We start from the raw sequence: 23,038 nt of genomic DNA on the forward strand, positions 1-23,038 counted from the left end.
GCGTTGCTCCAGGTTTTGCTGAAAAATGAGCAACACTGTTTGTTTCTCGGTAGCAATGCATAATCATCCAGTCTACAACCTCAACCTCAGGTATGAGATCAGTTACACCTACTGAATCTATCTCTACCTAAATTTTCCTCATGGCCATCTCTTTTCCCATTTCCAAGCTTCTTATTACTGCTTTCATCTCTACTTCAAAGTTACTCATCGTCCATATAAGATTATAGAATGCCGATATTATATTGCCTGCTCTGATGATTATATAATAACATGGGCTCCCTTTTCTTTGTTTCTCTCTTTTTAGAGATTCATTAACATTCAAATCAAACCTTTAGAGATCCATTATATATCCATTCTGTTAGCATGCCTTGTGGTCTTACACTCACAATACAAAACTGTCTGAACAGCATAACTGCAAAGCACAATAAGCCCAAACAGTTAGCAAATCAAGCCCAGTTTATCCACAAAGCCCATTGACATCGTTACATCTGACCGTACATTGAAGCCCTAAAGGCCCACCCAAACCGCTCTTCCAACACCGAAACCACCATTGCAAAACTCACTCAAAACCGCCATCATTATCACTTCCAAAACCGCTTAGAAAACTACTACCAAACACCATGGACGTGGGGCCCACCCTAATCAAGCCGTAACCGTAATTCTACGCGTAAATTGTACGTAGATGACCAAGATCACAAATACGAATATCCACGTAACCAACGTTCTCTTCCACGTCGATCTCACGGCCAAAACCGCCGTTCGAAAGTTGGGCTGTTTGCCGGCACACGCCAATGCCGTCGAGTAAACGGACGTTATCATGGCAAAAAGAGAAAGATCATAACAAGGAATATCCAAAAGAGAAGTTTGAGCCAGAGGAGAATGGCCGAGTCGACTCGGATTTGCTTCCATATCTGTCGAGCTTCGAATTGAGTTGGTGAAAACTGCGCTTTCTCTAAAAGATGATTGATTTGGGCGTTCCAAGGGATTGGAATACAGAGACAGATAAAAAATGAGGAAGGAGAAAGGGAAGATGGTGAGGATAAAGATGAAAATAAATGGTTCGATGTTCCAGAGGGGAATTAATTTTCCAATTTTGAGATATCATCATCTAATCATAAGAATAATTTTGATTCCTTCATAGATAGTTTTATAGGGTTGATTGATTGATAAGATTCATATTTCTTAGTGAAGAGGTCATGTGTTCAACCTTAGCAGATGACATATATAATATCCTCATTCCTTACTTATAAAATTGTTTGTTACAAGAAAGTTTTATAGAAATTTTCATCCTATGTTGTAATTTCTAAACAACAAAAATCACATATATAAAAAAATTGATGCAAGTGGGGGAGATTAAAGAAATGGATAAAAGAAAAGTAGAGATGTACAAGGGAGAGGGAAAGAACAGAAGTCGAGCCAGAGGAAGCAAATTAAAAAAAATGAGGATTAATATGTTTCAGATACAACTAGATGTATGAATTGAAAATCTGTTCAACTCATATGGATGGGAGGATCATGACTCAAAACCAAAATCATCTAATTTACTCCATTATTTCTCTTATTTCTTCCTCTCATCAACCATTACAAATTTCAACTTGGAATAGATTGGGGGAACTTACATGACAAAATCGGAATTATTTTTATTTACTCCAACTAGATTGGGGAACTAGATTGGGGAACTTACATGACAAAATATGGTATTACAGATGGGATTGACCGTCAAGAAGATTTTTATTTTTTGATATTTCTAACAAACCATTCGCATGAACCCCCACATAATCTCACGAGTAGTACTCGTAATGCATGAAAAAGATAAAACCAGTGAATCGGATAATAAAACATAATAATAATAACAAATAGTGCAATGACTGAAAAGGTCCTGGTTGACTGGTCAGCTAAACAAAGAAATCTAGTGCAATGAGGTAATACTGCCATGAAACCTTCCACGAATGCTATTGAAGTGCTGATAAGCGATATGACCAGGAGAGTTGCACCCATGGAAGGAAATTTCGGCGAATTTCGCCGAAATATCGGCGAAATTCGCCCAGTTCGCCGGTGGGCGAAATAAAAAATGGATCGAAATCGATATCGCAACTTTTCGCCGGAAAATCGCCGATTTTCCGGCGAAACAGCAACCTTTCGCCGGAAAATCGCTGTTTTCGCCGGAAAATCGCCGTTTTCACCGGAAAATCGCCATTTTTGCCGAAACAACCTATGGTGTGCCGTTTAATCTTTTGACTCAGGATTCTTCGTGGTAGACGAAGGAAGAAGCCGTCTTTAACACTTCGTTATTCATTCATTCTTCTTCTTCTCTCTCTTTCATCTTGGTGCCCCTGAGCTCTGGAAGCAACTAAAGATTAGCGGAACAAGTTTGTTTGGTTTCCTATTTTCATCTCTGATCTCATCGTCGGAACGTGCCCTGCTGCGGCTCCATGGTGGTGGTGTGGCTGTTGCGTTGTTTCATCTCGTGGGAAACTCCCTGCTGCTGCTGCGTCTGCAAGAAGAGAGACTGAAGAAATGAAAGAAGAGGAACACAAGTTGATACGCTGGAAACTCCCTGCTGCTGCTTCGTCTGCAATAGAGAGAGAAGTTAAGAAATGAAGAGAGAGAGGAACGACTACGACCAGCTTTTTAGATTAAAAAAAGATAATAAAAAAATGAAATATAGGATGGGCTTTTGTAACCATCCACGTGGTTGCTCATTCTTCTTTTTGTCAAATCAACATTTAATGCATTTTTCACTTTCCCCAGCCATTTTGCCTTTTCATATTTTGTATTTAATGCATTTTCCCCATCGAGACTTTCACCAAATTTCGCCGAAATTTTCGGCGAAATTCGCCAATTCGTCTTGTTCGCCCATGAGCGAACCACCGGATTCAACCGAAATATCGTTCCTTGGTTGCACCTATCAGAACCCCGTTTACACTAATGGTGGTTGAAAACGAGGCCCCAACCATGATGGTCAAAGACGTAATTGATGTAGCCATAGCCAAAGCATCAAAGATTAGAAAGAGTTGAAAAGCTTTGTTCTTCTCAAGTGTAGGCTTTCCATCATTACTATTGTATCCACCAGGTACTTGGAAAACTGCTGCGAAGGTCACCGTGGCAATCAGAGACGCTACGATTTGGAGGCTGTTCATCATTTTCATTTGCTTTGCTCTTATTGCCTCTATTTGTCTTTCACGATGCTCATCCTGAAGTCCTCTTATAATCCATTTTTCTTCTCTTCCTACTCTTCTTGGTGGTACCTGAAGATGCCGTGGTACTTGAAGATGCCTACACTGCTGGTGGGCAAGCCTGTGAAGTTGTTTTTTTGTGACATACTGCAAAATCAATGGAAATTTTAGAAGAAATTACTAATAAACACAGAAAAGGAAGCTGGGATTGAAGGATATATATTTGATTCCTGTGATTAAAAATCTCACCACCAAGAAAGAGTCCGGGTTTGGGAACATGTCAAAAGCTACTTGTCCATAGTTGTTCCTTGTGTTTAAGTCGGCTACAATCTCTGTTTCCTTTGAAACAAAATATTTCAGAATCTCGACAGAGTATTGTTTAGCTGCGAGATGAAGTGGTGTGTTCCCGTCATCGTCAGCTTGGTTCAGGAGTCCCTCATTCTTTGATCGCTTAGTGATGTATCGCACTTTATCCAAGTCCCGACTCATCACGGTAAAATGAAGAACATTGCGATGCTTCGTGTTGTCTTGCAACTCCAAGGAATCTGGGTATCTTTCGATGAGCTCTTCCAATATAGTAGCAGTTGAATAATGAGCAGCGATGTGAATTGCTAAGAAACCTTCTTTATCCCATTTATACACATCGCAAGCATCATATCTGAGCAAGAATCTCGCTATTTCTTGGCATTTTTTAGATGCCATCATGGCATAGTGAAGAGCAGTCTTTCCGTTTTCATCTACGCTATGGACTATGTCCATGTTCTTTCTTATGAGTGTTTTCACCACATCTGATATTCATTTTTTGATAGACAGATCGAGAGAAGTTAAACATAAAAATTAAGGAGGACTATTTGTTTTAAATTTGTTGCTAATAAACTCGCTATATAGCCAGTATTAATTAATTAATGGCTTCAATTCTAATTAAGAAGCAAGAAGGAAGAATAATCAAGAATAATACCTAGCATCTCCTCAACGACGGCCAAATGTAAAACCGTCCGACCTTTCGGTCCACCGTGAGCTGCCGATGGACAAGCGTCCAAGATTTGGTTGATAATATCCAAATGTCGATATCTAGCAGCCATGTAAAGTGGAGACTCTCCAGTACCTTCTTTATCTGCATCATAGTTGGGATGCCACAACTGAGGGTCTGCCTTAATCAGTGCCTTCACCATCTCAACATCATTTCTTCGAACAGCTTCATGCAGAGCTGTTTTCTTCATCGTGTTTCTTATCCTAATTATCTCACGGGCAAATAAGATATTTTCAGCTTCAAGGTCACTGTCACAAGACTCACAACCCCAATGCATAATCTTTTCAATGAAAAATGTAGCTACGGATTTGTGGCCTTCCCTGATGGCTACGTGAAGGACAGTATCACTTGCCGAGTTCACCTGTTTGAGAAGCGACAGGCTTTTGCTATATGCTGTGTTGCCTTCCAAACTTGTATTGTGTTGGAGAAGCATAGCATACATTTCCTTTATGAAATCTAAGTGACCAAACCTCACAAAGACATGAAGTATTGTGTTCCTTTGTGGAGTTACCTTCAATAGACTACAAGAATCTGACTCCACTGCCTCTTTCAGAAGTGGGATATCACCACTTTTTGCAGCCATGTAAACTCTAGGATCCATGGCTTGATTCACAATTTCTAACATCTTTTCAAGTGAAAAAAGAAAGAAAAGAGAAGACTTTATGGGCAATGAGGACTCTTTGCAAGGCTTCCTACTTGTACACTTATGAAAGGCGCCATTTATATTTATATAGCCACTGCCTCCTAATTGTGAGGATCAATGCCTGTGGACATTAGTAGCCCCCATGTCTCATGCCTCTTCCAAAGTTAAAAATGAAAACTAGCGTATCTTCCACCTCTTGAGCATATATGTTTAACATTTTTTAAATCACGAATCATGTCACGCATGTAATGTGGAATTATTGAGTTTTCTTAAAGTCGTCTTCAATTATTCTTATATACAACTTCCACTTAAGTGTATTTATCAATTACCATGTATTGGCCATAAAAGTTGAATGATCTATGTATAAGTGAACCTATTAACAAAAGCTTAAGTTTTAATTTAGAATAAGTTTATCTTTTAAATGCGTAATTTTGATTAAATGTTTTTAATGCGACTTCTTCTTTCTCAATTAACATTTCTTGGTTTTTGAGAAATATTCTTTCATATTCTATACATAAGTGAACCTATTAACAACAACTAAAGTTGGAATTTAGAATAAATTTATCTTTTAAATGCGTGATTTTGATTAAATGTTTTTAATGCAACTTCTTCTTTCTTAATTAACATTTCTTGGTTTTTTTGGAGAAACTCTTTCATATTTTATGCATAAGTGAACCTATTAACAACAACTAAAGTTGGAATTTAGAATAAGTTTATATTTTAAATACGTGATTTTGATTAAATGTTTTTAATGCAGTTTCTTAGAAACTCTTTCATATTCTTTTGGTTGTTAATGATTTCTTTGAAAAATAAGAAATGGAGAAATTAGAATTAAATAATTTTAAAAATTTTAATTGACCATTATAGACATTATTTATTACTTAGTACAAATGTCTAATTGATTGAATACAAAAGGGTATTAAAAAGAAATGAAATATTGCCATATCTTTTGAGCTCATACTAACTATTATAATTTGAAACAATTTTTTTTTCACTTATTTTATTTTGAGTTTTTTTAAGTCAATTCAAGTCCTTTTTAATAACTCATTATATATAATTTAATTTTTTATTATTTTGATTTATTATGATATTTCAAATATTCCTTTTGTCTTTTGGTGAAATCTGACTTACAAAAAGAACGCGTCACATTTGATCCACCATCATATAAATACTCTTTTCCCACAAAGGATCCACCTGCCTTAGATCCACCTACCCGATTTGAAAAAAAGACTGCTTATTTGAATCTAAGTCCTTTCTAATAACTCATTATATATAATTTGATTTTTAATTATTTTAATTTATTATAATATTTCAAACATTCCTTTTGCCTATCAGTCTATTTGTGAAATCCTACCTCATACCAGTCTAGTTGGTGGCCATTGACTTGGGTATGAAGTCCCATTATTTTTAAAAGTACTGAAAACCTTAATGCATTGATGAAGATGATAGGTTGATCGGCAATATATAAAATAATAAAATTAATTTAATTTGTAGAAATTCATTGGGAGAATTACTTGATTAATTAGTTTTAAGTTTTTATTTATAAAAGTAGTTAAGGGCCTGTTTGGTTACATGAGTCTGGAGATTTCAAATATCTAGAGATTTCAAATCTATAGACTTCAAACTATGGGTTAATTTATATTGTGTTTGGTGCGGAAGAAATCGGAATTCATCCTAAAAATTTATTTGATCGCTGATTTTGTGTGTCTTGTGCTTTTGAATCTCGGTTTCACCCCTACCCATACCGGATCCCTTTCCTCGTGTCGGTTTCTGTCGGTTTTTACCCGGGTCGGTCGATCGGTGAGCCTAACAAAATTAGCTAAAACTGAGTTTGAGTTTACAAAACTAGTCAAGATAATGATTTTTTCATTTTGCACAAAATAGTGATTTTACCTTTTCAATATAGTTAGTTTTAGGGGTTAAAAATGTCAAAGAAATAAAAAATTATTATTTTAGCTAGTTTTGTAAACCCAAACTAAGTTTTAGCTAGTTTGTTAACTGAAACATTAAGTAGTTACTTTTGTAAAAGAAAACCTAAAAGTGACTAATCACGTAATTTTTTCAAATTTATTCTTACAAGGATACAGTGTAGACAAATAATTATTAATTAGCTATATAGAAGATAGCGTCACTAGTGATCCACCTTAATATCAATACTCTTTTCCCACAAAGGATCCACTCACCCTAGTTAGAATAAATTTGATGAGAATTTTATTAGTGGACAAGCTAACCTACATGATTTGAACTTTTTTTAAGGATAATAAATATAATTGAATACAAATAACGAATATCTATATGTAACTTGACATTTTAATTATATTATTTTAAGTATTCTTCTCAACCAGTTCTGTAATAATATTACTCCATCATGTTCTCAACTTCTCATCTGCTCTTATGGCTTTAACAAAAGTTAAGTTTCACTATGTAGAATTTCCAATATGGACCGTTGTAAGCTAAATATTCCTAACTCCACTTGGCTCTCCCTTTAATTATTTTTGCTTCATACCATGAATTTGTTTCTTGGTGCGTGTTTTATAAATTTGAGAAGTATGTTTTTGTTGGGTTTGAGTATTTTGTATTCTATGAGTCTATGTAATTATAATTTTAGTTATATTTGTAATTGAAACAGGATTTTGATCAATTACTAGGATTAAAATTGTAATTATATTGAAATTAGGGTTTTAGATTTTCTTATAAATAGTCTCGACTAACGAATGAATTCAGGATTGATCCTCCTTGGAATAAGGATTGGGAGCTAACAAATGATATCACCTTGTGGTGTGAGAGTGATGTGAAGGTTTCTCTGGTGGATGTAGACGTTTTGTTTAACTACATTAAATTCTTCTTATATGTTTTGTTTGAGTTCTTCTTCGTTCGTTGTTGTACATCCATATCCCCAACAAATGGTATTAGAACAAAGTTGGGTGGATCGTCGTTGAAGTGTGCAAAAATCCAAAAAAAAATGATAGAGTGAAGAGAACGAAAAATGTTTCCACCGATTGATTGAGGTAAAATCATGCTGTTTTTTTTTTTTTTTTTCTTTCTCTCGGGTGCTTTCTTAGATCGGAATTGAGCCACGGGTTAAAAGCAAAAAAAAAAAGGAAAAAGAAAAAATTGATCGGAATTGAGCGACGGGTTAAAAGCAAAAAAAAAAAAGGAAAAAGAAAAAATTGGTGGCCGTTGGGTGAAGTGGGTTTTGAAGTTTTTTTTAACTTTTTAATGTAATGATTATTACATTAGTTATATGAAAACAAAAACAAAGTTGAGAAGTTGAGTTGAGAACGTTGAACCTAAAAAGTAAAGGAAAAAAAAGAAGGGATTCGGTTGGAGAGAGAAAAAAAATTAATAATAAATAAATAAAAAAAAATATATATATAATTATTTTTTGCGAATTAATATGGTACAAGTTGTTTCCACGTGATTTTGTATGAAGGTATTTTGTACAGAGTTAAGTTTCCACATGATTTTGTATGAAGGTATTTTGTACAAAGTTAAGTTTCAGGAGAACTTAAGACGGATTGATTGAAGGTAGAATCATGTTTTTTTTTTTTAATAATTTTTTCCCCTTGTGCTTTCTTTGATCGGAATTAAGCGGTGAGTTAAATAAAAATAAAAATAATAAAAATAAATAAATAAATATAAAGAAAGAAAAGAAAAGAGAGAGAAGGAGAGCAGGGATGAGAAGGCAGGAGTAGGGTTCGACAAATATTAAGGTTAGTTGCCGCATAGGGTATGGAGAGGAACGGCTGTTCCTGTTGGTAGAATTGATCTTAAATGCATTTTAGGGTTTATTCTGCCCCTTCTCCACCGTAAAAGCTTCTCTCCCTCTCATTTCTCTTTTCATTCTGCCTCTGGTTTGCCACTTTTTCTGGGTTTCAGATGAAAATCATGCAATCGTCTTTCCTAATCTGAATTCGCTTTTTTCCAACTCACAGATCACTCAATTCCCTCTCCACTAAATTCTTGCAGCAGAGACTAAATTCCATGTTTTCCCACTTATTAGAGAACTAAGTTATAGAAAGTCAAAAGAGAAAACGTTCCCCTTTAGATATATTCTAGACTATTAGCTTCTACGTACTTTCTGGGCTTGTCGACATGTTTTTTGGGTTAGTAATTATTGAGATTTGAGATGATTTTCATCACTCTAAAGTTGTTAAATTAGGGATCTTTTCAAAGGAAAATAACCAAATTATTTATCTAGGGATTTTGCTTTGGAGCAGTGCCACATTGACACTGCTCCACGCAGCCAACGGTCGAGATGAAAAATTGGCTCTTAAATTAAATTGTGAACGTAGATTTTTTCCATGTGCAAAAAAAAAAACTTTAAGTGAAATAGACCCGATTCGCACGGTTCAAACTATTACAAAACCAAAATTCAACTTGAAAAAAAAACAAAAAAACATCGTCTTCTTCCTTCTGTTGTGCGTCTTCTTCCTTCTTTTGTGCTTCAGATCTAAACCTAAATCTGAGATGGGTTCTCTTGATAAGTTTAGATTCCCGTATCAGATTCGGTTTCTCTGATCTGGGTTTTTCTGGTACTCTATTTCTGCTTCTGTCATTGGTTTTATCGTCACTTGTTTACCTTTCAACTGGAGTATTAGAAATTCACGACCGGAGAATTCTGCATCAGCCATTGTTTCCGGTGATGCCTCCACCTGCAGGACAACCTCCTCCACTGGCTTTTTGCAGGCCCAGATGAGCCGTTCTTCCCTGAGGTTCCTAATGGGCGAGCCCGATCAAATCTGAGAACCCCATCACCTCCTGTTGATGTCTCTACCCCTGTTTCACCGGCGACGGGGTGAAGTCCAGTAGTCCGATCAAGAAAGTCGCAATTGCGGTTTCGGTGGGGACTGTGACATTGGGTATGATTTGGGCATTTGGGTTCCTCTTGTATCGACACAAGGTTAGACACCGGCCTGAATCTCATAAGCTTGTTGGTGGGTGGTGACCCCAACTCTCAGCGATTCGCTCAGGAGCCAACATGACCCGCCTCTGAAAAGAGGGGGGTGGGGGTGGGTGAGGGGGATTAAAGTACATCACTTTGCACACTTTAGATGCCTCGGACTAGTGTAGGAGAAGGAGAAACCTTAAATGAAGAAAGATCCCAGAGACAAGGATTAAGACTTTGATTAACTTTATGATGAAAATCAAAAGATAAAGTATTTCCATGTAATGTCATCAATAGTTGTTCTTTTATGTGATTGAACAGATGAGAGTTCTCCCTAGCTAATACCCTCCCCAACAGATGAGATGACTCTGTAAGAAACAAATGGATGGAAGCTAGTAACAAATTGTGGAAATCATGATTGTATTTAAATTATTTGTCCAAAATAATCAAGGAGATTAATTACTGACATGGGTATTACATAAGACGATCGAGCCGAATACAAAAATATTTTGGTAGCTAGGGTTACTAGTATCCTAAAATCTGTTGGGATTGAATCTGCATTCTCCGTGCTAATCTTCTGTGCAAAATATACGCTAAGGTGCACAAACTCGGAACAACAAGCGTATAACCAATAGTTGATATCGAAATGGATGAATAGGTCTGGAATGGCCGAGTTCCAGAAAAACAAAGAAAAGTAGTGCAATGAGGTAATATTGCCCGGAAACCCTCCACGAATGCTATTGCAGTGAAGATAAGCGATACGAATAGAAGAAGTATACCAACCAAAAGCGTTGCGAAAACGTAAGGGAAGATGCTGGTAAATGAGGCGATGACGAACACGGCCAAAGAAGCAATTGATGTACACATAGCTACAGCATCATGGGCTAGAAACTTTTGGAAAGATCTGTTGTTGAGGAGTACAGGCTTTCCATCACCGTCGTATCCACCCGGGACTTGGAAAACGGCTACGAAGGTCATAGTGGCGACGAGAGACGCTACGATCTGCAGGTTTTGCATCTTTGTGTTTTGCTCTTTTAATGCTTCTGTGGCCTTTTGCTGTTTTTCGTGTTGCTCATTTATTTGCTTCTCGTCAGGTATTCCTATAATCCATTCTTCTTCTTCTCCAACTACTCTTTGTGATTTTCGAAGAGCATCCAACCGTGTGCCGACACGTAAGAGAGACATCAATTTCCAGTAAAACTGCAAGAAAACGAAGTTTAGAAGGAATTAGTTACTAATAATTAACATTAATCTATACTCGGGAAGCAGGCCGGGGTTGAAGGATATTTGATTTCTGCATGCAGAAAAAAACAGTGAATCTGATCAATTAAAGATCTCACATATGCCATGAGGCTATCGTTCAGAATTGGATTCACGTGTTCGAAAACTTCATCAGCAACTCTCTGGCCTTGGTTGTTCTTTGCGTTTAGGTCGACTGCAACCTGTCTTCCGCCTGAAACAAAATGTCGAATATGCCGGACAGAGCCTTGTTTGGCTGCGAGATGGAGTGGGGTGTTCCCATCCTTGTCTGCGTGGTTTATCAGCTTCTTAAACTCTGAATGCCTGGTGACACATTGGACTTTACTGAAGTCCTTACTCATCACGGCATAATGAAGAACATTGCGATGCTCCGCGTTGTCCAGCACCTCCAAGGAATCCGGGCAACTTCTGATGAGCTCTTCCAATACACTAGTGCTTGACTTAAGAGCAGCAATGTGAATTGCTGAGAGACCTTCTTTATCGCAATGGTACACACCGGAAGTATCATACTTGAGCAAGTGTCTCACTGTTTCAGTTTCTTCTCCCCATGCCGCATAGTGAAGGGCGGTCCTTCCATTTTCATCTACGCTACGGACCCATTTTCTGTTCTTTTCTATCAGTGCTGTTACCACTTCTGGTATTCATTTTTTCAAACACAAATAAAGAAATTAAATCTAATATTAAGGAGGAGTAATTGTTTTTAACTTGTGGCTAATAATGAACTAGCTAGATAGCCAGTATTAATTAAAGGCTTCAATTCAAATTAAGAACGAAGAAGAAGAAGAAGAAGCAAGAGCAATACCTAGTTTGCCCCCAATGACAGCCGCATGTAAAGCGGTCCGCCCTTCCGGTCCACTATGTGCCGCAGATGGACAAGTGTTCAAGATTTTGTTGATAATATCCAAATATCCTTTTCTAGAAGCCAAGTAGAGTGGAGATGCCCCACCTTCTTTGTCGGTATCATAGTTGGGATGCCATAAATCACGGTCTACTTTAATCAACACCTCCACGATCTCGACATTGTTTCTTCGAACTGCTTCATGCAAAGCCGTGTTCTTCTTCTTGTTTCTCATCCTAATTGCCTCATAAGCAAGTGAAATATCTTCGGCTGCTAGGCCCCAAGGCATAATCTTTTCAATGAGAAATTTAGCTACTAAAGTGTGGTCTTCCCTGATGGCTACGTGAAGGGCAGTATCACCTTCCACGTTCACCTGTGTGAGAAGCGATAGGCTTTTTCTATAGTCAGTGTTGCCTTTCAAATTTGTATTGTATATGAGAAGTGCAACATACACTTCCTTTATGAAATCTAAGTGATCATCAATGCTCACAGAGACGCAATCATCAAAGCTCATAGAGATGTGAAGCATTGTGTTCCCTTGTGGGGCGTTACTCCCATTAGTCGATTAGAATCTCCCTTCAAGACCACCTCTCTGAGAAATGTGATATCACAAACTTTTGCAGCCATGTATACTTGAGAATCCATGGCATTACTTATCTTCCTGATCCCAAAGAAAGATATCCACAATTAAGGCTTTCTACATGCACACAATTTATATAGCTACTTGGTTCAGTGTTGTGATGGTTACAAAAACTCAATTCGTATTTATGACATGTTAGAAGACAATCTCGAAGAAAAAATATTCTTAATGTAGATCTTACAGTAAGAAAATAAGAGGATAAACTACTGATGAGGTGCATGACGTAAAGGATATTTGGATTCCCTCCCAATGATCTTTGTGATGGTTACAAAAGCTAAATTCCTATTTTGACATGTTAGAAGACAATCTCCAAGAAAAAAATATTCTTAACATTGATCTTACTGTAAGAAAAGAATATGATAAACTACTGATGAGGTGCATGAAGTAACGGATATTTGGACTTCTAATGATCTTTGTGATGGTTACAAAAGCTCAATTTGTATTTTTGACATGTTAGAAGACAATCTCCAAGAAAAATATTCTTAATGTTGATCTTACTGTAAGAAAAGAATAGGATAAACTACTGATGAGGTTCATGAAGCAAAGGATATTTGGACCTCCTTCTAATGATCTCTATGACAGTTACAAAAGCTCAATTCGTATTTATGACATGTTAGAAGACAATCTTCAAGTAAAAAAAAAATTCTTAACGTTGATCTTACTGTAGGAAAAGAAGAGGATAAACTACTGATGAGGTGCATGAAGTAAAGGATATTGGGACACCCTTCTAATGATATTTGTGATGGTTACAAAAGATCATTCGTAGTTATGACATGTTAGAAGACAATCTCCAAGAAGAAAAAAAATTCTTAACGCTGATCTTACGGTAAGAAAAGAAGAGGACAAACTACTGATGAGGTGTATGAAGTAAATGATATTTGGATTCATTTCTAATGATCTCTGTGATGATTACAAAAGCTCAATTTGTATTTTTGACATGTTAGAAGACAATCTCCAAGAAAAGAATATTCTTAACGTTGATCTTACTGTAAGAAAAGAAGAGTATAAACTACTAATGAGGTGCATGAAGTAAAAGATATTTGGACTCCCTTCTAATGATCTCTGTGATGGTTACAAAAGCTCAATTCGTATTTATGACATGTTAGAAGACAATCTCTGAGAAAAGATAAGAAGATGATAAACTATTGATGAGGTGCATGAATATTCTTAACGTTGATCTTACTGTAAGAAAAGAAGAGGATAAACCACTGATGAGGTGCAAGAAGTAAAGTATTTTTGGACTCCCTTCTAATGATTTTTGTGATGATTACAAAAGCTCAATTCGTATTTATGACATGTTAGAAGACAATCTCCAAGAAAAAAAAAATTCTTAACATTGATCTTACTATTGGAAAGACAAGGATAAACTACTGATGAGGTGCATGAAGTAAAGGATATTGGGACACCCTTTTAATGATCTCTGTGATGGTTACAAAAGCTCAATTCATATTTATGACATGTTAAAAGACAATCTTCAAGAAAAAAATATTCTTAACATTGATCTTACTATAAGAAAAGAAAAAGATAAACTACTGATGAGATGCATGAAATAAATGATATTTGGACTCCCTTCTAATGATTTTTTAAAAGTTAAGTTGAGTTGAGGTAACTTGTAAAATGCATATCACTTATCATTCAGGTTTATAGTTTGAAACTTTTTTGACTTATGGAGAACAATTCTTTTAACTGCCTGAAGAAAAGAATTTAAAAAAAAAAGTTGCATAAAGAAAATAATTAAAATAAATAAATAAAGGAAGGGTTATATGAGGTGCTAAATACACTTTGGATACCTAACCTTCTAAAATTGAAATTGGGTTACCTTGTGGATGTCTATTAATATTCCATATTTCATCTTTCTACTTATCCTCTAGCCCCACCTTCTTTTAGCCCTTCTTTCCCACCCCAATCAGACTTTAAATTCCAATTGTGGACGTTGTCATGTATTCATCATTCTCTCCCTTATTTGGCACTACACAGCTTGACTAACCCCAATCCCATCCATTGCTTCCCCCCTCCCAACCTGCCCTTCTATCGTCGATACTTCTATTTGCTCCTGAGTTAGTTTGAGGATTTATGAAAATTCCTTCAATCTAGTTTCATGACCTAAGAAGAAGTAGATATATACTTGAAAATTTAATTTTATAGGACACTAGTTAGTTTGGAGTTCAAAAAATAAAAAATAAAAAAATAAAAAAAATTGTCTCAAACCATGTCATTATTTTTATATTGGCTGAGGCTAAGAGCAGGTGCTTAAGTTTATAAGAAAAGAGTAACACCATAGGTATAATAACAAGCATATGTAAACAAATCTGGATCTATTAGATATGGCTTGATAATTTTGATAATAATAAAAATTAAAAAAAAAAAGAAAAAAGATACCGCCTGATACAATTGCTATATATTGATATTTTCATGAATTTTTTAAATTTCTTAATATATATAGATATACTAGCAAACTTATACCCGTGATCATATATGAAGGATTAAGAGAGTGAAATCAAAATTTATGTATATTGATAATATGCGAAAATATTGCTATTTGTATCTTGTATTTGAAGCCTGAACGATACAATAAAACGGTATTAGTACACAATTTACACTCTTAATTATAGTTGAACTTATGTTACTCTTGCAAATTCTGTTTTTTTTTAAAAATCTTTCCTTTTACTCAGTCATCCTGTGATTCATTTGTCTTCTCTTCATACACTCAGTGGCATCACAAAACATGTATATATCCAGGCCTGCTAGGCTGCCAAAGTGTGGTTGCATGAACAACCGCAGTCACAATGTGAAATTTTCCAGAAAAAATTAAAAGAAGAAATTCAAACAAGTGTCAGCAGCAGTCTGACGCCTTGATATTAGCTCTATGTCAGCTTAATTGGGCTAGGAATAAAACCCAAAACTGTCAACAAAATACATGAAATAATTAAATAGATTAATGATTGGAAGGGTGCTGGTTGATGGATCAGATAGAATAACAATAACTAAGAACCCCATTGCACTGAGGTAATACTGCCGCGAAACCCCTTAAGAATGCTACTGAACTGAAGTGCTGTAAAGCGACACGAATAGCAAACACGTACCTACCAACTGCGCAAGTTACATATAGGTTCTGAATCAATACTGAGGCAATCTTCAAGAGGATTAAAGATGCAAGTCATGTACACATTGCCAAAGCATCCAGACGAGAAATTTTTGGAAAGATTTGTTGTTGAGGAGTATAGGCTTTCCATCACTGCTATATCCACCGGGGACTTGAGAAACTGCTGCAAAGGTCACGGTGGCAATAAGAGATGCTACAATCTTGAAGTTTTTCATAGTTTTCTCTAGCTGTGGTCTTACAGCTGCTGCATTCTTTCTTTTTTCTGTCGTTCATCTATTTGCTCCTCGTCAGCTGGTAGTCTTGTAATCCAGCTTGGTGGTTTTCGAAAGTTAGTATTAATCTGTTTGCAAAAGTGCATCAAGAATGGAAAATTTTAGAAAGAATTACTCAGACAAGTAAATTTGGAAATTCCCAGCGGCAGAGTAAAGTGAACGAGTTTGATTGGAAAACTCACCAGATCCATAAGCTTTTCTTCCAGGCTTGGGATCATATATACATCGAGAAAACCCTCACCACCAGCTTTCAGCCCATTGTTGTTCTCTAGCTGCGTTTATATATATATAGTCGAGTACAACTGCTCTTCCATCTGAAACAAAAGGTTCTATGAACTTGATAGAGCGTTGTTTGACTGCGATGTGGACTGGAGTATTCCCATCATCATCTTGCTGGTTTGCCAGATCCTTAAACTCTACTTTCTCCGTAACATATCGGATTTATCCAAATCCCAACTCATCACCGTAAAATGAAGAACATTGGGATGCTTCACGTTGTTTAGCAACTTCAAGGAATCTGGGTATCTTTCGATGGTCTCTTGCAATACATCAGTGCTTGAGTGAAGAGCAGCGATGTGAAGTGGTGTGAGACCTTCTTTGTCCCATTGATACACTGCAGAAGTATCTTAACTGAGCAAGAGTCTGGGCATTGCTTGGCGTTCTTCGGATGCCATGGCATAGTGAAGAGCAGTCCTCCCATTTTCCTCTACCCAACTCATAAATTCTCCTTTCTTTTTTGTGAGTGTTCTCACCACATCTGGCATTCATTTTGTTTTTCCCAAGACAAAGAAATTAAACCTAGCCAATGGAGGGATAGTTGGATGGTTAGGAACCTGACTTCTGAATGGAGAGGTCGTGGGTTCAACCCCTACCGGCGGCATATATAATATCTCTATCCCCTATATATAAAAAGTGCCTTTGTATAAATTACAAAAAAAAAAAAAAAACCTCAAGGATAGGGGTGTCAACGGTGCGGTTTCGGGCTAAAAAACATCTAGTTCAAACACGGCCTATTAGCAAAATAACAGGCAAAATAACAGTTTCGGGCCGGTTTCGGTTTGATGCGGTTTGGGTTTGGGTTAACTAATGGTTTGGGCTAACGGTTTAGATTTTGGTTGACTAACGATTTATAGTGTGTAAGAAAATGAACAAGAAAAAACAATTGAACATCCTTCAACAAAAGCGAAAATTATATGGAAAATAAATTTGCCATTGGTCAGTTTCCATTAAAAAAACTCCACTCATTCTATAGAAATCAAGAACCTAGATATTAAGTAGTAAAATGACTATTTGATCTTTGAATTCATGTTTAATTTTTTTAATTGTATATACCAACTGCCTAATGGTAATATAATGATTCAAATACTATTTAATGTAAAATTACAAAACGGGTTGTGAACGGGTTATAATGGGTTGTGGTTCAGTTTCGGGTTGGTGCGGGCTCCACAACCCTCAGCCCAATTACGGCCCATTAAGGTTCGGTTTGGGCCGGTTCGGACTATAACGGGCCCGTTCAGTTCAGTTTTAACGGTTCGACTTATAATTTGTTGCTAATTAACTAGCTTGTCATCTTTATTAATTAAGAATGACTCTAAACTACATAGGAAGAAGAAGAAGAAGCAAGACCAATACCTCGCCTCTCTTAAGCAATGGCCACATGTAAAGCCATCCGACCTTCTGGTCCCCCGTGAGGGGCGGATGGACAAGCGTTCAATATTTTGGTGTTGATATCCAAATCTCCCTTAAGCAATGGCCGCATGCTGCTTGTTAGGGGAGAGACTTCTAAGAGTTCAATATTTTATTGTCTAAGTATGAAATTGATAATCAATCACCTTCAAAGACACCTTCAAAGTTGATTTCATACAATGCCACTTTCTACTCTCTGACTTTTAAGTTCTACAATCTCAGATTCTTGTGAGGGGAATGCCCCAGTTGCAAATGGTTAATTTTGTTGCCTAGTATTGAGTCGAGATTAATCAATCACCTTCAAAATTGATATCACTTAATTTGACCTTTAAGATCTATAATCTTAAATTTAATCAGTTGAAAGGAGATGCATGAAATTTTGGGAAAACTTTGTCAAATGCAATAATTTCCCATGTAGTTTCTTCTCCGTTGTATTGATCCAGAAAACAACATTGAATTACTTCATTAGCGAGTGATTTGAAGACTACAATGTTGGTGATCAATCTGATGATGGATATGCTTTGCTTATCGAATTGAGCTATCCAATGAAATCTCAAATTGAATCCCCAAAATCTTTTCATTGATTCAATCTATCAAAACAAATAATGTTTTGAAGAAATTTACATCTCATACGGATTGTCACACATAGGTTCTTTTATCTCTTTTGGTTTGAATCAAGAAAGAAATTCATAATAGGTGATTTTACACGAGTCGATAGATACACATAATTGTTTTGTTTGGCCATGGTTTTTTGTTTTATCTCTCTGGAAATAGGAGCCGACAAGGCTTTAAGGTGAGGGGAAGAAATAAGATTTCCCCTACTTATATTGAGTCTCCCCTTAAAGTCATTTCCATCTCAATCAGAAAATTAAGAAGGTCCTCTTTCCTAATTCCAGATGGAAACCAAGAGGAAGCAAGGAACGAACAGAAGAAAAGTACAGAGATAAAGCATCTTACTGGTGATGGAGAGAGGGGAGGGAAAAGGCCATAAATCATAATTCTCCCGGGCAAGGGTTTTGTTTGTCTGGTATCGAATTGAGAATCAATCACCTTCAAAATCAAAATAAAAAAAATGTCATTTTGTGCCTCCCTTTGACTTTTAAGTTTTACAATGTCAAATTTTTGTGTTGGGTATGCCCCAGTCGTAAATTTATGAATTATTAAAACTTAAAAAGTAAATCTAAAAATATGTATTTACACCTAATACTCCATTTTTTTTTTAATATTTCTAGTGGTGCATCTAATTGTGATGACATGATGCAATTTAATCGTAGAATAGATTTAAAATGTCCTTAATTGATCTTTTTGGATATCTCAAAAAAGGCAGATGCAAAATGTTGTTTTATTTGGATTAAAAAAGATTTTGATCAAATTTCAGGAGGTTCAAATGATAATTTGAATTTTACTCTATAGCAGCAATTGAAGTGACGCTGCACCTGCAACAAACGGTTAGATCGGCTTCACATTACTTAAGTGAGTTTGAACCGGTTTTCCAACCAAACGGATTCATCGAAGTGACAGGATTTTGCACATGTTTTTTTAAAAGGTGAGGATTTAACTTGATCCCTGTGAAGCTGATCTGAGCTTTCACCACATGTGCAGAGCCAAGTCAGCCACTGCTCTGAAGCAGAGTCCAAAATAATCAGGAAAATTACATGACGTCGTCCTGGATGGGTGCAAACCCAAGACCTCCTCATGGGAGTCTGGGCTTTTAACCGCTCTATTGACCCACCATTGACAGGAATGAAACTTTATTGTTCATTCAATAACTGGAAGACAGTTACCTCAACAAGAGGACTAGAAGGCAAGTTTCTACCCCTTCTTTGTTAAAACTTTGTCACACCTTGTTTTCTTCATACTCTTTCAAATGAAATATGCTTTACCCAAAACCAAAAAAAACTGAATATATTTAACCAAGCTTAATACAAAAGGGTGCCCCTACAAACCCTTATCACTAGCATTGTCACTTAGGGCTACTCTTCGTACTCCAAGAATTTTCAAATTCTTTTATTTGTGCCATATCATTTATGACCATACACTATATATCTTTTCCTTTTAGAATGGACAAACATCGACTCTTGAACTTGTTCCTATAGAAAACAAATGCAAGACCAAGAATGAAAATACAATAGAATTGTGAGATCCAACCATATGCATCAGAAGGGATACTATACTGACTCAATGCTAATATCCCTTCTGAGGCCTCAGAGTTAGAGGTAGAGTTAGAGGTAGAGTTACGAGGTATTATCGCCGTTAAGCCCTCCTTGAATGCTTCTGAGGCCTCGCTGAGTGCTTGGAATATAAGAGCCGTAGTCAATATCAATGAGAAAAAATAAAGTTTGCGGCCAACGGCTGGTGCTCCCAACGTAAGCATCAAAGAGAACATAGATAGGCCCATCGCTTTAGCATCATGCACTAAAAACTTTTGGAAGTTTGGACTGTTCCATAGTATAGGCTCTCCACTGCTATTGTATCCACCGGGGACTTGAAAAACCACAGCAAAGGTCACTGTGGCAATAAGAGATGCTACTATTTGGAGGCTTTGCCCCACTAACTTTTCTTGCCGCTGTCTAGTTTCTAATTTTGCTGCCACTGTTGCAACTTTTTCTTGCTGGTTCAGATCAGCGTGTGTCCGCTCCTCATTCACTCCTATTGTCCATTTTTCTTCTCCTCTAATGGCAAAGCGTTGTCGTAGGTTAAAAGTCATGAAACGACACCAACCACTCTGCAACAAGAATATGAAATTTCAATAGGAGTAAGCATGTATGTTTCTTAGGGTAAACTAGAACCCCAAATGGATATAAACACTAACAAAATAGACTCGGGTGGCAAGATTAGATTGGACTTGCGCAGACTTTTAAAAGATAAAAAAAAAAAAAGGACTCACAATGAAGAAAGGCTCACCCTTATTGTGGCTTTGCAAGCAATTGAGGCAAAAATATCAGTAGCTGTCTCGCCCTTGTTGTTCATAGTGCCTACGCATACTCTTCTACTTGAAATAAATAGTTTCATAATCTCAAGGGAACCTTGTTTTGCGGCGAGATGAAATGGGGTGTTCCCCTCATCATCCGATTGGTTTATGTAGTCCTCTAGCTCTACTTGCTGTAAAGCAAACCTTATTTTCTTAAAATCCTTGCTCATTACAGCAAAATGAAGAACATTGCAACCCCTTTTGTCTAGCAACTCCACGGAGTCTGGGCACCATTTGATGAGTTCCTGGAATACACTAATGCTTGATTTAAGAGCGGCGATGTGAAGTACTGAGAGACCATCTTTATCTAGTTGATATGCACTGGAAGTATCATGCCGCGTTAGTAGCAGCTTCACTACCTCATTGGCCCAACTTTTGGAAGCTGCATAGTGGAGAGCAGTCCTTCCATTTTCATCTACCTTATTCACAAGTTCTCCTTTCTTCTTCAAGAGTATTTTCAGCACATCTAGAATTATTAGCAGTCAGAATTGGAAGAGTTTCTAAAATGGGAAGGCTGGGAGAGAAAGAGGAGTAATAGAGTTGCAAATGTACCTAGCTTTGCCTCAACAACAGCTGCATGTAAAGGCGTTCGACCTTTTGGTCCTGCATAAGCAGCAGATGGGCAAGTGTGAAAGATTTGGTTGATTATGTCTACGCATCCATCTCTAGCAGCCATGTAGAGTGGAGACTCCACACCTTCCCCATCAGCATCATAGTTGGGATGCCCTAATTCAGGATCTGCCGTAATCAACTTCTTCACCATCGCAAAGTCATTTCTTCGAACAGCTTCATGCAAAGGTGTATGTTTGCTCTTATTTCTCATCCTTATTTTATCACGAGCGAGTTCTCTTGCTCTATTTCTGGGTTCTAAGTTATTTCCACTTTCGACGTCAGGGTCGTGAGAAGGCCATGGAAGAATTTTTTCGATGAGGAATTCGGCTATGGAAGTGCGGCCAGCTCTAGCAGCTATATGAAGGGCAGTATCACCTGCTGAGTTCACCAGTGTGAGAAGCGATAAGCTTCTACTATAGTTGGTGCCGCCTTCTAAACTTGGATTGTTTTGGAGAAGCGCAGTGTACACTTCCTTCACAAAGTGTGTGTGACCATACCTCACGGAAATGTGAAGGGCAGTGTTTTCTTGAGGAGTTACTCTCAGCAGTTGGCTTGAATCTTCTTCCATCACTTGCTTAAGAAGTTTAATGTCCCCAAACTTTGCAGCCCTATAGAGTTGAGGATCCATGGCCTGATGTAATAGCTAGCCCTTATTTGCTTGGAAAAGAGGACGAGTTGGCAAGGCTTTGAGGTGAGGAGAAGAAGCAAGCTTTCCCCTCCTTGTATCAAGTCTCCCCTTAAAGTCATCTCCATGCCACCTAGAAAATTAAAAATGCCCTCTTTCTTGGAATCTCGAAGGAAACCAAGAGGAAGCAGGGAAAGGAATGGAAGAAAACAATAGAGACAAATTAAGCATCTTATTGGTGCTAGAGAGAGGGGGGGGAGGGGAGGGGAAAGGCTATAATCCTCCAAATCGAGTCTTTGTTGTCTAATATTGAATTGAGAATCGATGACCTTCAAATCGATATCAAACAATTCCACTTTGCACCTCTCTTTGACAAGTTCGACAATCTCAAATTGATGTGAGGGGTATGCCGGCCCAGTTGCAAATGGCTTCATTCACTTGTAGGCTAATCCATTTTACCTGAATTTTCTATCCCATTATGTTTTTTTTTTTTTTGAAATATCTAATTAATTTTTATTTCAATTCACTCATTTAAAAGGAAACGCATGAAAAGTTGAATACTACCAAAGAAACTTTGTCAAGTGCAATAATTTTCCATGTAGTCACTTTCATCTTAATTTGTAGTAGTGATAAAGAAAACACATTGAACAACTAATTAATCGTCTTCCTAATGTTTTGCTGGCTTTCGGGTTTAGAGTTTCGCCAGAACATTCCTTTCTTCTCCTTCACCTCTCTTTTAGTAGGTGATTTAAGGAGTACAAGAGTTGGCATATTTACTCATTAGCCCTTTTTTTCTTTATAATTTCTATAAAAAGTCTTCTCTTACTGTCATCTTCTTTTACTTCTTAGTTTTGGCTGTAAATTATTTTTTTGGAGTATTGGATGGCATTGGGGTGCACCAGTTTCTTTCAAAGATTGAAGATGGGGCCTTGGAAAAGGACTGGCCAACCACATCTGAGAAGACTTTGAGGACAACACATTTTTTTCATGTGTGATGGGTTTGAAATTTAAGTCCTCGATCCAAGGACAAAGTGGGTAAGCATGAACTTAATTTCTCACGTTGTTTAGACTTGGAAATGCTCTTTTCACACTTTTCTATCAGTCAATAGGAGCAAAATTCACGTTTCAATGCTAATAGAAAGAATTTAAAGAACTTCTATTGGTCCCCCATGGACAGGGACATAACCAGGAGTAAATATTGGGGGTGGGGGGCGAATAATAAGTCTGAATCACCGACTCATTGGGGGAGAAATAACGTCACCGCACATATCGTGTGAGCCTATGTAAGATCCAC

General features: G+C 37.0%; 1 protein-coding gene and 1 pseudogene across 2 annotated transcripts; both read right to left on the minus strand.

Moving 5' to 3' along the window:
- Positions 1-2,876: 2,876 nt before the first annotated feature.
- Positions 2,877-21,768, minus strand: LOC149003501 (uncharacterized). Its single transcript, XM_089138832.1, has 10 exons — positions 21,060-21,768; positions 20,441-20,973; positions 19,576-20,261; positions 19,096-19,285; positions 16,033-16,122; positions 15,818-15,918; positions 9,432-9,568; positions 4,135-4,950; positions 3,426-3,964; positions 2,877-3,323 (listed from the first exon to the last, which is right to left on the minus strand). Exons 1-10 carry the CDS (start codon positions 21,745-21,747, stop codon positions 2,877-2,879), a joined length of 4,227 nt encoding a protein of 1,408 aa, XP_088994958.1. The 5' UTR covers positions 21,748-21,768.
- LOC149003502 (uncharacterized) lies at positions 10,191-12,480 on the minus strand (annotated as a pseudogene). The gene is made up of 3 exons (XR_016170349.1): positions 11,800-12,480; positions 11,078-11,631; positions 10,191-10,937 (listed from the first exon to the last, which is right to left on the minus strand). The product of XR_016170349.1 is annotated as an uncharacterized LOC149003502 (transcript).
- Positions 21,769-23,038: the final 1,270 nt, after the last annotated feature.

The sequence above is a fragment of the Hakea prostrata genome, chromosome 10 (assembly GCF_041222555.1).
Source record: "Hakea prostrata isolate BN-2017 chromosome 10, UWA_Hpros_2, whole genome shotgun sequence".
Lineage (NCBI taxonomy): Eukaryota > Viridiplantae > Streptophyta > Magnoliopsida > Proteales > Proteaceae > Hakea > Hakea prostrata.